Source organism: Empidonax traillii, unplaced genomic scaffold (genome assembly GCF_003031625.1).
Source record: "Empidonax traillii isolate 1590-97213 ecotype Southwest subspecies unplaced genomic scaffold, ASM303162v1 scaffold240:size1935192, whole genome shotgun sequence".
Taxonomy (NCBI): Eukaryota; Metazoa; Chordata; class Aves; order Passeriformes; family Tyrannidae; genus Empidonax; species Empidonax traillii.
Window position 1 is genome coordinate 970,646 of NW_020955433.1, and position 14,170 is coordinate 984,815.

Below are 14,170 nucleotides of genomic sequence, written 5' to 3' on the forward strand. Positions count from 1 at the left end.
AGGAACCTCTGAAGGATAGATGCTGCAATAGCTATGACCTGCTTAGATACTGGCATTATGTTACCACGAAATGTGAACTGAACAATATGCTTTTAATACATGTGTTTGTGGTGTTGATCTATGCACCTTCATGAAAATGCAGCAATTAGAATTGTAGTTGCTCCCCAGAACACAAGTTCATGCCATAAAAAAACCTCTTTGCATTTCAGCAGATTTCACAGTTAGATTTTGTTCATTTAAGCAATGTCTGGGGTAAGTAAAGGGCAACAGCAGCTTGTCAGATCACATGACAGTAGCTTGTTGAACTAAAACCTATGTAGTATTAATTTGATGAAACTGGAGAACTTCCAAAACTACTTTCACTCTGTTTTGGTGTTCAGCTAGCTATGATTTTTTGGAAGTGTCTCAAAGGTAAAGATTCTTAATATCTACAATCATGCCATCTGGTTAATCATATGGTCTGATTCTGGGGGAGGTATGCCACGATCAGAAACTGAAGTACACAGTACTGTTAGTGGTTTGCTGTTTTTTTCACAGAAAATAGAGGAAAGGAATTTAATCCAGGATGAGAGCAGAAAATGTAATCTGAATGAAAGTGAAGTCTGCTTTAGACTGTCAGTAAATATTTTCAGCAAGAGGCAAAGCAAGAACTTCACTGACATGCAATTAATTTACTCTTTTTCAGTAGAGACCAAGGCATACAAATCAGAGAAAATAGAAGGGAATTATATTCATACCATAAACAAAATCCAAGCAGCACTGCATAAAACACTAACAAAGCAGTCTGCTAAAATGCAGTATATTGTGGGTTTATTTTATCTTGTGTGATGATGGAATCTTCAGCTAAGAGTATAATCCTGGTCTGTGCTCAGTAAATCTCCTCATTGCAAGGTTCATGTCCCTCATTTTAAAGGCATGACTTCAGTAGTAGCTTTAAATGAACCTAGAGTTCCTTCTAATGCCCTGTTATGAAATCGTTCAATGGGTCAGCTCAAATAACTGACAAGCTTTGGCTTAAATTGTGGGCATATTTATGTGATTGATTAATTCTGATAAAATTGACCCTGTAATTTGTTCTTTTTTTTTTCCTCTTGGTAGGGTTGCACCCTTCTAAGACTAAACTAGAACTACAAAAGCATCTAACAACACTAAATAACCAGGAACAGGCCTCTGTTTTTGAAGAGGTTCAGGTAAGCTCTTTGTTTCCTAGAAGATTTTAAAGCAATTGAGGTTTTTGCTAACATCAGTGTGAAACACAAAAGCTATTTTCATTTTTTCTGATTTATTTATTATTTAATAGTGTTAATCACCTTGAGCTTTAATTTCAATGTCACTGTTTTTGTAGAGCTGTTAAAACCTTGTTTTTTTGATGAAAATTACTTTTTTACTCATTTTTCTTTTCCACTAATACTGCTTGCTTTCCATGAAGATGTTGCCTTCTCACTGAGTAAAACTGCACACATTTTTTTGTGGATGAAGGCTTGTACTGTGAGGATATTCATACTGTTAGTTTGACAAAAATAAATTATGGTAATGTTCCAAGATCAGAAAATTTCTTACCTAAAATTTATCCTAGATCTTAATACTTGTCAAACTAACTAAAAAAATTAAACTTTCTATCTTCTTAATTAAATCTATTTTAGGACAGAAGAAAGCATAGCTGGATTTAAGACAGATGATGTGTATTGTAGGAAACATCACTGGGATTGCCACTCTACTGAATATTAGGAAATTGCAGACTATTTACAATAATGTTTCCTTCCTCTCCTGAGTCATTTCAGACTCTTTGTGTGTGTCCATGTGGCAGTTTATCACTCAGTACCAAATTTGGAAGTTACTCTGTGGGGCTGATTCCATGAGCTAAGTAATTTCTTAGTATCCAGCAGCTGGCAGCACTGTTGCCTTGTAGTGTTCTGCACACAATCTAAAGCCTCTGGTAGTACCAGGAAACTGTTAATTGCTTCTGGTCTGCAAACGATTAACTTGGTAAAACCAAAGGGTAAAGTACATCTCTCCTGCCCATCTCTTTCAGCTAACTTTTTCAGCTGGACTGACTGAAACTGTAGTTATTGTATTCCTACAGATCCATGTATTGTAACCACGATTTGCATTTTTAGATAACTGGTGTTTTTATCAATCTAATATGCTAATGTGCTTGGCATACGCTAATTCATATTGTATCTTCTGCATTACATCAGTAGGCTTAAAACAGCATATGCATTTCAAAAGTTAGGTTTCTGGGACTAAATTCTTTAATAAATTGTTTTAAAAAGACTTTCAGATCTAAATAGAATGCACTAGGGACAAATATGTTCACCTTGTGCACTCATTTCGAAAATACCTATGTTATTTCCCCTAAATTAAATGTCTAATGAGAAGGATTCCTAGGAGAAGGGTTGTGCATCATAGCTGTAGGACACTACTTCATTTGTGCCACAAACTCAGAACTACAGTGTTTTGGTTTTCTTCATATCAAAAGCAAATTGGCAAACATATTTTTTTTAAGCCTTTATTTGCTTGTGGCAGTTTAATACCTTTACAGTTGTCCTTTGGTTTTCGTGTTAATTCTGTCATGTATGAAGTGAGGTGAGGTGTTTCTCTGGCTGTACTGGTGCTTTGCCTGGGACACTGGTGTCCTCTGGTGGACTGGAGTAGTAGCATTAACCAGACTAAACGTGTTACCCTGACGATAGATGAACGGTGACAAAATGAAAAGAATAAATATTTGCTAACTATTATACAAATGTGTAATTACTGTGCTTGTGGTGTTTTCAATTAAAGAAATTAAGACCAAGAAATGATCAAAAAGAGAATGAGTTGGTTATCTCTATTCTGAGAAACATGTATGAAGAAAAACAGAAGGACCATGTTCATGTTGGAGAAGCAAAACAGGTAAGTAAACATTTGGGTTTAGTTCATATAAGGAGGAGCCAGTAAAAAAAAACTTTCCGTATCTTTCCAAAAATAAATTTCCATCACTGGCATTTTGAAACTTGAAAGTGTTGAGCAGTGGTGAACACTGAATTTCCTTGTGATTCATAGGCTATTGTCATGCACCAAAAAAAAATCTCAGACTTTAGGTCCCTGGTACAGTTTGATTTCAAGCCTAGGAAACAGAGATGCAGTCAAGGTAGTTTACTAATTTGTTTTTCTTCTCACTGCAATGAAAATTCAGTGTATGTTAGAGAATATATAAGGAATTTGATTGCTCTCAGCTGATCTGTGGCATTTGCCATCCCATTGACAGTGTAAGTCAGTATACTGACAACACATTGGATATGATCCTTGGTAAATGCCTATGACATTTACTCAAGAGCTGGAAGCTATTTCTTGTGTGCAAATGACCCTTTGAAGTGGCCTCAAGGAGGAGGAGCTGAGGAGAACCACTGCAGAAACTCCAGCACAGGCTCTCATCCATTTCCAAAAAGCTGAGCTACCTTCTAAACAGCATAAGGTCCCATCAGCACTGCTTAAGGCAATTTATAGAGCACAGTTAAGATTTTCCAAAAGAGATTAGTGATTTTGGATGCCTTGGTTTGTGACTAATTAACTTGAAACACCTCAAGGTGGTCTGTATTTAAAAAAGGATAGACCCCCAATCTCTGGAAACTTTCATTTCCAATTATTTGATCCTTTTAAAAATCTTGGCTGCCCCTTTGTTGCTGGCTGGTAATTCCATTGTGATGGCCACTATTGGCCATTGGTGATATAAAATAGCAAATTAATGTGTGGAGAGTAATTAGACCTGTGAAGAAATTAGGGAAGTAGCAGCAAATCTGCATTTGCTATTTGTTCACTTAGTTAATCTCTTCTCCTTTTATGATTTACCAGCTAATTATTGACCTCCCTGAGTAAACAGGAAGAAAACTTTTGTTCTCTGATTTATTGTCTTGGGTATCTCACCAGGAACAGACTTTTAAGAAAAAAGTATTGCAGTTATGGCATAAAAGAAAGAAGCATTGTCTGAAGCCCTCTATCATCATACCTGAAATATTTTTATGTAGTCTAATGCCAAATATTATCAAATAGTTGTCATTCACAAACAGCTTGGAAATAGGGATATACAAAGCAAGATAGATTAGTGTGTCTTCAGTGTGATTTGAAAATTCTTAAGGCCTGCCTCAGTCTGTTCTCTTAGTTCCTGGAACCAAAATTAGTTAATCTGACACTTGCAAAGATGCCAATGCTTTAAGAACAGAGCTGACTTGCCATCAGTCCATCATTTGTCTCAGTATAACATTTTATATTTACTCTGATAATTAATCTCCAGAGCTGTGTAATAGCAGATACCTTTGAATGCCTACTCTTGCAGTGTTATTTGTCTCAGCAATCATCAACCCATGACACCCTGGTATCCCTGTTTCCTTCTTTTCTGCATAGGTGTTCGCTTCCATTCTTTTCATAATCGCCTTTTTTTTTTTTTTTTAATATCTAAATCAGGGGAGGGGAAAAAATTAAATATGATAGTCATACATGGATCTTATTTAACAAAAACATTTCTCAAGAAGTGTCTTTTCATTAGAACATAATTGTAAGTGGCATCTAATTTGCCCTTTGAGGATAAGATGAGGGAAGGTAAAAAGAAAATGCAGAAGCCTGTACCTTTGTCATACTGGAAATATCATAGTTTATAATTATATGAAGGCAGGGCTATTCGGTGATGGTGATAATATGCTATTCAGCTGCCCAAGTAGTAGTAATTGCATAGATCAAACTTTCAGATCTCTGAAATTAGGGATAAATACAGAGGCAACCTGAAGGTGAACCCCCAAAAATATCATTGAAAACCAAGCTCTGATTTTTCTACTGCAGGTGTTGGGTTTGGATGGTAATATGTGCATCATAGTATCGTTTTTCTATTTCCTACATTTGTCTTCACCAGCACTAAAAATTGACTGAAATATTTATTTAAGAAGTAAAATTCTTGATTGTTAGCTTTAAGGTGGAAAAGTTTCTACTGGTGAAATCTATAGAAGAGCTTGGTTGTTACACATTTTCCTGGCCCTTAGAAAGCCCCAATGGAGATGTTTGAGAGTTCCAGTTAATTAGGAGCTTCATCAATTTTGATTAATTTCTTAGTTGAAGAAAAGGGAATCCATCAGAAATCTCTAATCTGTTACACTTAAACATTCAGAATTTGTACGATTGTGCATTGGCATTAAAGAAAAACTGTCAACAGAGCTATAAATTCCTGTCAAAATGCCAGTTCTTCTGAGGCGTGCTAGTACACTCAACACATTTCCCTTTAAGAGATTTCCTGGTCTAATGTTAAGATAGTTTGTTAAACTTCGGTATAAGTATCAGTAGAGAAAAAGGCATGAAAAGCCAAGGACACCAGAAGAAAGTATTGATTCAGAAGTCTTCAGCTTGTTCGCTAAGATTCTGCTCCATGCTGTTGAGCATTTTGCATTTCTGTTTGCAGACTTCACAACCTCCTGCTGAGAATGCTGTAAATGAGGTGTCCAGCAGTGCTCCAAGATTCAGATTAGATATGTTAAAGAACAAAGCAAAAAGGTCTCTGACAGAATCATTTGAAAGTATTTTATCACGTGTAAGTATCTTCATGTTTATTGTCTTTGAACATAAAGTCATAGCTTTATTTATTTGAATGATAGAAAAGTCATATTTGTTATTCTTCCAGGCTGTAGCCCAGAAGTTATTAAAGGCACAGTGACAAAGATATTTGAGTGTACATATTAGGAGAAGACAGGACAAAGCAGGGCTTTGATAGAGAGAATACCAAGTCCTGGATGAAGTGAACTGATTCCTAGATAAGAAATAGTGTATGTATTTCAAAAAATTAATATAAAGTTGAGCATGAGGACTTTTTAAAAAAAAAGAGATGATTGTTTTATTTCTCTTTTGGATGTAGGAAATTTAAAAAGTAATTATAATTGTAAGCATTCCTAATGAGATAGTATTTATTAGTGACACAGGACTAATGAATAATGGGGCATCTGAACTTTTAAATGCCATAGATTATTTGAAGGCAAGGAATGTAAAGAACTTCAGATGACACTAAGAATATAAAGGCATTTATGCAATATTACCTCAGCTAAAATTCTCTGTAAACAGCGTATGGAAATACTGATCAGTGGGAAAAACTTAAGCACCTGTGTGATAGTGGTTCCCAAGAAATCATGTTGGGAAAATAACGGGTAAACGAAAATCTGTTTATGATAAACAGATAGCTGAAATTACCTGCTGAACGTATACAGCGGCAGTTATGAAATTAAATCAGATGTCAAGTTTAAGCACTATCTAAACCTACAGAGTGTCTTCTCATTCAAATATTTTTTGTTTTGCATCTAATAGGAAAAGTCTGAGGAAATAGACTTGGAAAGACTTCTGCCTGACAAAGGATTTAAAAAACCAATCCTTCTCCCTTAAAAAGAAAAAGAGTTGTAACAGAATGCTAAACAACAAATATTCAGGAACAGAAATTGGATATTCTCATTTGTTATCAGCAAAAAGTTATATGGAAGCAATATCTAGTCTAATTTATTGGCTCACAGACATGCAACTTTTAGTGACAAAATGAGGTTTTCAAAGCTAATTTCAGACATCATATCTAACCTGTTCCATAAAACAAATAATGGCAAAAGCGTGGTCTCCCTGTCATAATTATGCATATAGAAAGGATTTTTAGTTTAATATCTCTCCTCATTAATTTCCAGACAGCATTTTTAGAATTCACCCCCATAAAATCCTGCTGCATGTGTGTTTCGGATATGAGACATAATGTTGGTGCTGTTACATTAACTATTCTCATTTTTGCCAATTTGTATTGAGTGGCATAAGCTTGTCTTCACATAAGCACAGTTGTATATTGGTTGCATTTTCACTGTCATTGCTGTTTTTGATGGAAATTCTTGATTTTGATCAGATCTGAAGCCAGAAGTTGTGACCGAACTTCAAAGAGAGAATAGTCACTGTTGTGAATAATGATAATACTTTATGTTTCACCTGGAATAATAGTTCAAAGAGAACATAAGCCATAACATCAGAACATTAAAAAGTGATACCACTTAAGATGAGGAAGATAGAAGTTCCGTAGTTGTGATAGCATATAAGAATCCATCAGTAGGTTTCTTTATATTTTTCTTGTTTACATAAAAACATTAGTCAAATTATGCAAAGATATTGTTGAACAAATTATACAGAAGTATATATGCTTTCTGACTTGCAGGCACTGAAATGATAATACCAGACATTGTTTTGCTGTGCATTAAATTTGTACGGGTTTAGTCCTTTGTCATAGACGTCCTTTTCATTTCTCTGTTTGTTTGTAAGAAGTACCTAATACAGAAGGAAAAGCATATAATTGCCAATGAGAATTCCTTAATTCTACAGGATCCTTTAAGTTGTCAGAGGCTGTCCTGAAGGAAGCTTCTGTTTCCCTTAAGGACAGAGGATATTCTTAGGCATTTTTGGAAATTAAATTTGATACTGTCTGAAAATTACAGATTCTGACTATGCAACACAAATCTCTTTTTCATATGCCCCATATATCATAATCTTAACTGCTGGTGTGCTTTATCTCTACAGGGCAGTAAAGCCAGAGGTCCATTGGATAGTTCTGGTTCTGTGGATTTGGACAGCTCCATGTCCAGTACCTTAAGCAGCACAAATAAAGTGAGTAAAGCCTGGGATAATTGTACATACTTAGAAACTTCAGATAATAGACTATAATATTAGTTGTTCTGAAACAATTGATCAGATGTGAAATGCTCATATAACTGTTGTGTTCTAATATCTTGCATTTTTTTTGATTGGTTTTTGGCAGTAGACAAGTTACCTGATTGTGTGTGAAAAGAAAGAAACCCCAGAACAGCCAAACAGTATGATAAAACAATATCACAGAGTAGGGAGGATAGGTATGTCCTTTTCTTCCTATCTATAAGAATCGTGCTGCTGCTTGCTGATCCAAAGAATGTGTCTTTATTCCTGTGCTGAGTCCCTCTGAGAGTGACAGGGCTGCACTCACTGCAGGCAGCTTCTTGGATCAACCACTGCCTTTCCATTCTTTTCTCTTTTTTTTTTTCCCCAGCCTGAAGCAATATTCAAGTTTTTTAGAATTTGCAAGTTGATTATTCAAATAATTTTTCATGTATGTAATGTTAGAATGTGTGCAAGTCCTCTGAGGGACAACTTGAACAAATTATCAGTTTACTCTGGTAATAAAGATTCAGGCAAAGAATAGTAGTCACATGGCAACACAATGGTGATGTGTAAGATGCTGTTATCTGTAGAGTTTCACTAGAGATTTCCATACTTTTTGGCAAGATGGGACTCATAGTAAATCTGTTTCTGTTCTCCAAAAGTTTCAAGTTGCCTTCAGGCTTTTCATTCTGTCCCCTATGGTATAAACAAGAGAAGTACAATTGAGTTTCCATTTGAATTACAAATGCCTTGTAGTGTATATAATGTACATTTTGTTTGAATAAGTGAGTGTGTATTTGTGAAATAAAATATTATATACATCATCTGGATACTGCAACAATGTGCAGCGAAACCAAATACTGTAATTACCATACTGGCCGTGCTAATCTGGCTGGTTTTAGCCCTGAAACTACATATGATGAATGCAGGATTGCATTCATAAGAAACATAAATAAGAATTGGAGTAATTTCCCCCTTTGTGTGGTTAGAAAGCTTTTAGTCTGTATAAAACAATACAAACAAACAGCATAGAAGAAGCCAGTCTTCTTATCTGGAGGCAGCATAGAACTCCGCAGACCTGATATACAGCTATTGGTTCTCCTGTAATGCCTGACCACCTGCAGACTCCTGACTTCATGTAATCGAAGAGTCTGTTCTTTCTGCTTACGTTTTTGAAAGAATGGCTGACTGCCAGAAACACACAAGGTGAGGAATGAAGAAAATGCATGGTTTGGGACTGAAACAGGCATCTAGTCCTAGGATTAAGTTCTTTGTATGAATCTTCAGCTAGACAAGAGGAACTGTTAGATGGCATACTAAATATCCAGTACTCTGCAATGCCACCCTTTTTACTGTTAGCCAAACCCTGATCCTTTTGTTTTGAGGATAGATCCATTTCTTCTGAGCTTAATGAACATACTATAAAATACAATTACTCTCAAAATTACTTTTTCTCTGGAAAATAAAGACTCTTCTTTGTTGACATAAATGATGAATAACGAAGGCATAAAACATCAAACATCTTTCTCTGAGCTATCTTGATAAAAATGTGCATGTTTGAAGCCGGTCTCTGTGGGATGTGAATAATGACATGCTAATGCAACGTCAAAGCTGGATTCTAAACCCACATATTGATAACCTTATTTCTTGCGCTGCTAGGAACCACCGTTGTGTGAAAAGGAGAAAGACAGACTTCCTACGCTTCCTACAGGAGGCACTGTCAAGACCAGTGGATCAGTGGGTGATCTCTTCAGTGTCACAGAGGATTCTCCTGTTGATCAGTCTGTTACATTACCTCAGCAAAGCTTTCGGAGGCGAGCAAACACGCTAAGCCATTTGCCAACAGAAAGCCAGGAATCTCTGGTACCTGTTGAAACATCACCGTCTGTTCCTCAGAGGAAACTTATGAGGTATCACTCAGTGAGCACAGAGACTCCTCACAAAAGAAAGTAAGACTTCCTAAAAGCAGGCTATGATTTCATTTGTTGAGGGCATACTTGGGGATGATGATTGCATACCAGGTATGTCCTCTTAATGGATAAGAAATGTATTGCAGTGGTGTGTCACTCCTTGGAGGTTTGTTGGTATTCTGTTTAAAAAGACTTTTAGCCCTGTTTTCTCCACAGAGAAGAGAAGAAATGGGATGTGTAGTTCCACAGTATATGTCACAAAACTACTTGCAAGCACAATAGGAGTGCTCCTAAGGGGTTCGGTTATATTTGTGCAAGCATTAATTCTTGGCTTTTTGATCTGTGAGCAGTATAAATAAATGCTACTTCTTGTGGTCTATTTAGAGAGAAAAATGTGGTAGCCTTTGTGATCCTGAAAACCGTACTTGTTGGTGAATTCATGAGTGACTTTGAAATAGCACACAAAACTGACGTAAATTGCCTAGTTATTGGTAGAACTGAGGCTCCTGTCTAGCTTTTCAATGAGCATATCTAGATTTAACTCACAAAAACAAGCTATTGCTTGCCTTAAGGCTAACATTCTTCAGGCTATCCTCCTTCAGTGGGTGCCTCTGCATCTCTAGTCCACTCCTAACTTCATGTCAGTTTTCTCCCACCCTTCTATCTAGCTTTTTCCAATTACTGTGGAAACATTTCTGTCTGTAGGCTTCTGTTTTACTGCCCACACTACTCATTTACACAAGTAAGTAGGAAATCTGTATGTGCTCCACCTCATTTTTTCCTGCAGGAGGCAGGGCAGTAAGCGAACATGCCTTAAATGGGTGATGACAGTGAAAAAAAGAGAATTACAGTCTTTGAACGAGAACATAAACTGCCTTGCCTCTTTGCCCCTTTTTTGAACCTTTCTAATTTTAAAGTACTAGAATGTTATTCTAGTGCAGTTTAGGACTTGTTGTTTGTCTGTTACCTTCACAAGAGCTGCCCTGATGCTTGTAGCTGCTTGTACCTTATTATAGGAATGCAGCTAGAAATTAAGTATATTTTTCATTTCTTGGTTATTTCTATTTGGGTTTGGTCATGTGATTTTTAGTACAAGCTGAGTGTGCTTGCTCCCTCACATAACTCAAACCCAAAAGAAGTCGCTGTTGCTTCCATTTCATAGCAAATGTACAGAAACAGAGGAAATGGAAAACTTACAAGTATACCTAAAGTTTTTAAAAATCACTAGAATTACAGATTTTTAAAAATCTTGACTGTTTTATGAGTGTTTTTGAACAGCTTACCTCAATTCATAAATTATTTTCACAGTAGAAATGAATTCAGTTCCTCCTGTAGCATTTCACTTCTTATCCATTGGAACACTTAATCATATGCCTGACTTCATCACAGAAATCAAGGGGAAGCACATATAAGGCAAAATAAATGGGACCATTAGTGCCAGGTGTTTTTTTCATTTTAATTTAGTGATATGCTGAAATGAAGCCTGTAAATGTCTATTTGGTATTTTGCTTGTTTGTGTTCTTAAGTTACTGCATTAACTGTGAAAATAGGAAATGTCTCATTTATATACGCCAGGTATTGTTCAAAGATTAGAGAAGGAATTTCACTTCTTTTTTCTCCTTTCTTTCCCTTCTTACTCTTTTCTTCTTTGTGCTACCTCAACTCCATCACTCTGGTTGGAATACTGCTATATGGTTTGAACGAATTTGTCGACGAATCTAAAAGTTCTTCTGGTCATCTTGCACGTTCTCCTCCTCTAGCTCGTCTTAATCCCTCAGCCTCTTCACCCAACTTTTTTAAATATCTAAGGCATAATTCAAGTGGAGAACAAAGTGGGCATTTTGCACAGAAAAGGTGAGCTAGCACCTACAAATAGTTTGGGGTACGGTTTCTTTTACCATGTCATAAGTATGAAATTCTATAGCATAAATAATTAAGATAATTTATTATAGACTAAAGGTTGGTAGATTTTTATGGGAGAGGGAACCCTTTAAGTGCTCCACTACTGAATATTGTAGCTAATTACATAATTTGTTGTTTTAATCAATAAAATTCTTTCAGACGCTGGCTCGCTCTCTAGAGCCAGTTGCTCCAAAGCAATTTGTTGTTATGCAGCAGACAGCAGCACTCCTTAAATTGTGTGAGGGATAAGTTGCCAAGAGCCTGAGCTCACTCTGTCCTTCCTGAATCATTCGGTTCTGTTCTGCTTTGTTCATGGTAACACGTATTAATATTACTTTGTGCCTGACGCTAAAGGCAAGTTGACCAAGTTAACTGAATGGGGCAAGAAGTAGCAGGACTATGGAGAGCCAATACAAAAAAAACCCCCATGAACAATCCCCACCACCACCCCCACTCCTCATAAAACAAAAACCCAAGACCAAAAAAAACCTCAACCCATCAGCTTACATATTTGTCTTGGTTACTTTCAGCACTGTCAAATTATACTTTTCTGTGCCTCCTTTTGGAGAATTAAAATACATATAAAGAACGTTGAGAAAAGGACATTTAGCACTTCATTTCCCTGAGAATCTGAAATTACGTAGCTCCCTAAAAATCTTGAACTGTGAAACCCCTTCTTAACCCCTTGAGCTAAAACTGCTTATAGCTCAAAAAGCTACTGAAACCAGATGTCCTTGGAAGTCCTGCCAACAGTCACTGGCCATTGGCAAGCAATTTTTATTTCTGTTGCTGTTTATTGTTCATTTTTGTTCTTGGGTGAAAGTTTCTTGTTTCTCCAAGGTGCTGATTTTTCTGAACCTAGGAAAATAGTCAACTGAGAACCCTGTTTCACCAGTTTCTTCAGTTGTATTTGCTGAGTACTAACTAGCATCCCTTAATTTAACTTTAACTCAGAAGTATGATATAGCTCAGGGCAGAATATGGCCCTGATACACTTTTCAATTTAGTAAGACTTACTTTAATTCTGAAGGTTAACTTCTCAAAAGTAAATTTTTCCTAGTAGATTTGTTAATGATTCTGTACACACACATGCAACTTCTCCTTACCCTTCCCTGTCATTTAAGGATATACCATATTGAATATCTAAGCAACAAGACTGGAAATGGAAATTGATAGGGACATCAAATGGGTTAATGAGTTTAAATCAATACAGTCAAGCTTCCCAAGTTGATTGTATTCTGGAAGTGGAATTACCATGTAATTGTGATGGATTTATACTGGGATTGTAAGTGAACCCTATGTGCAGGGCACACCATGCTACAGCCTTATATTTATCTCTGTACCACCTACTGAAGAACCTGCTTCATTTCATACTAGTGACTATCCCAGAGTATCCCCCCCCCATTCCATTCACATCTTCAGGAAACAGAGCTGAAGGCCATCCGGATATATCATTATGCTTTATTAGAAGCAATTCTTTCTTAAAATTACTTTTCCAGGAGTAAATTCTTCTGGTTTGTGTACTCTTCTGAGGAAAGGTCTTCTAGTGTCATCAGCCAAGTAGTTTTCTATGCAAAAACTTTTCATTATCTGAGTTGTTCTTATTTCCTTCTATTAATCTTCTCCTGAGTATGTTTGGGACTGGTTATGTTAAAAGACCAGAAGACTGTTGATGAAATTTGATTAGTACTCCTGTCTGTTGCATAAATAGAGCCACAAGCCTGAATGATTAGTCAGAAGGCTCAGCTTTTAAATAAAAAGTTCCAAGCTTGTCTGAATAAAACCCTGTTAATGCTTTACAAAGTGATTTTTGCCGAAGTCTTATTTTTCATTTGCCAGTACAAAGATTGTCACTGTCAGCTTTTCCTAACCTTTTCCCCCAAACTTAGTCAGTCATGGAAACTGATATTTAAGTAAATGTCCAATGATAAAGTTGGCATTGCTTCTTAATAGATTAAAGACATTTATTTGAAACATGTACTAAAATCTTGGGACATAGCAAATAATAATAACTTTACTGGAAGTACATTTATATATATTGGAACACTTTAGTTTTCCCAAACAAATATGTATTTCAAAGTAGCACTTTGTTAGCAGTTTCAGTTTTGACTTTGGCTGGTATTCAGGCCTTCAGGATTTAGCTGGTTTTCGTTTGAAACTTAGAAATGTATATTATTTTTATTCTGTGGATTTATACTTCTTTGTTCTAAACTATACTTTTCCCAACTGCACTCTCAGCATGTCGTACCGTACTGCCTTAAGGAAAAAGCTTCATTCTTCCTCTTCTGTGCCAAATTTCTTAAAATTTCTGGCTCCTGTAGATGAAAATAACACCTCTGACTTTAGGAGCACAACAAGGTAGGGTTCTTTCTTGAAGCCTGGAGGTAAAACTGTATTTTCAAAGGTTTCGTTGCCTGAAATATTTCAAATGCTTCTTGCACTTGCAAAACATGATTTGTGCGACAGTTCATGTATGTGTATTCTGCGTGTAATTGCTGTCAAAAGGATGAAGCTATCCCAGATTGCTTTCCCAGTAACATTGCGGAACTTAGGCATTTTTGATGTTGCAAGGGTCACACAACTTCCATCTGTGTACTCCTGTGATTAGTCCTGACAAATGACAGTTTTCAGTTAAGGGAATATACATGATTCATCCTGAGCAGTGTTGGTGTCCTCAAACTGAGACGAGAAGATGA

The 14,170-nt window shown here is 36.3% G+C and overlaps 1 protein-coding gene across 14 annotated transcripts in view; it reads left to right on the forward strand.

Moving 5' to 3' along the window:
* Positions 1-14,170, forward strand: part of TBC1D1 (TBC1 domain family member 1) — a 106,254-nt gene that overhangs the window by 59,985 nt on the left and 32,099 nt on the right. For 8 of the 14 annotated variants that reach the window (XM_027888516.1, XM_027888511.1, XM_027888513.1 and 5 more), the window contains 7 exons: positions 1,099-1,190; positions 2,782-2,892; positions 5,423-5,551; positions 7,549-7,635; positions 9,322-9,611; positions 11,298-11,426; positions 13,713-13,832. In XM_027888516.1, the coding sequence (XP_027744317.1) occupies positions 1,099-1,190; positions 2,782-2,892; positions 5,423-5,551; positions 7,549-7,635; positions 9,322-9,611; positions 11,298-11,426; positions 13,713-13,832 (958 nt within the window). The remainder of the gene's footprint in view (positions 1-1,098; positions 1,191-2,781; positions 2,893-5,422; positions 5,552-7,548; positions 7,636-9,321; positions 9,612-11,297; positions 11,427-13,712; positions 13,833-14,170) is intronic. The other 6 variants (XM_027888521.1, XM_027888520.1, XM_027888523.1 and 3 more) reach the window with 4 other exon arrangements.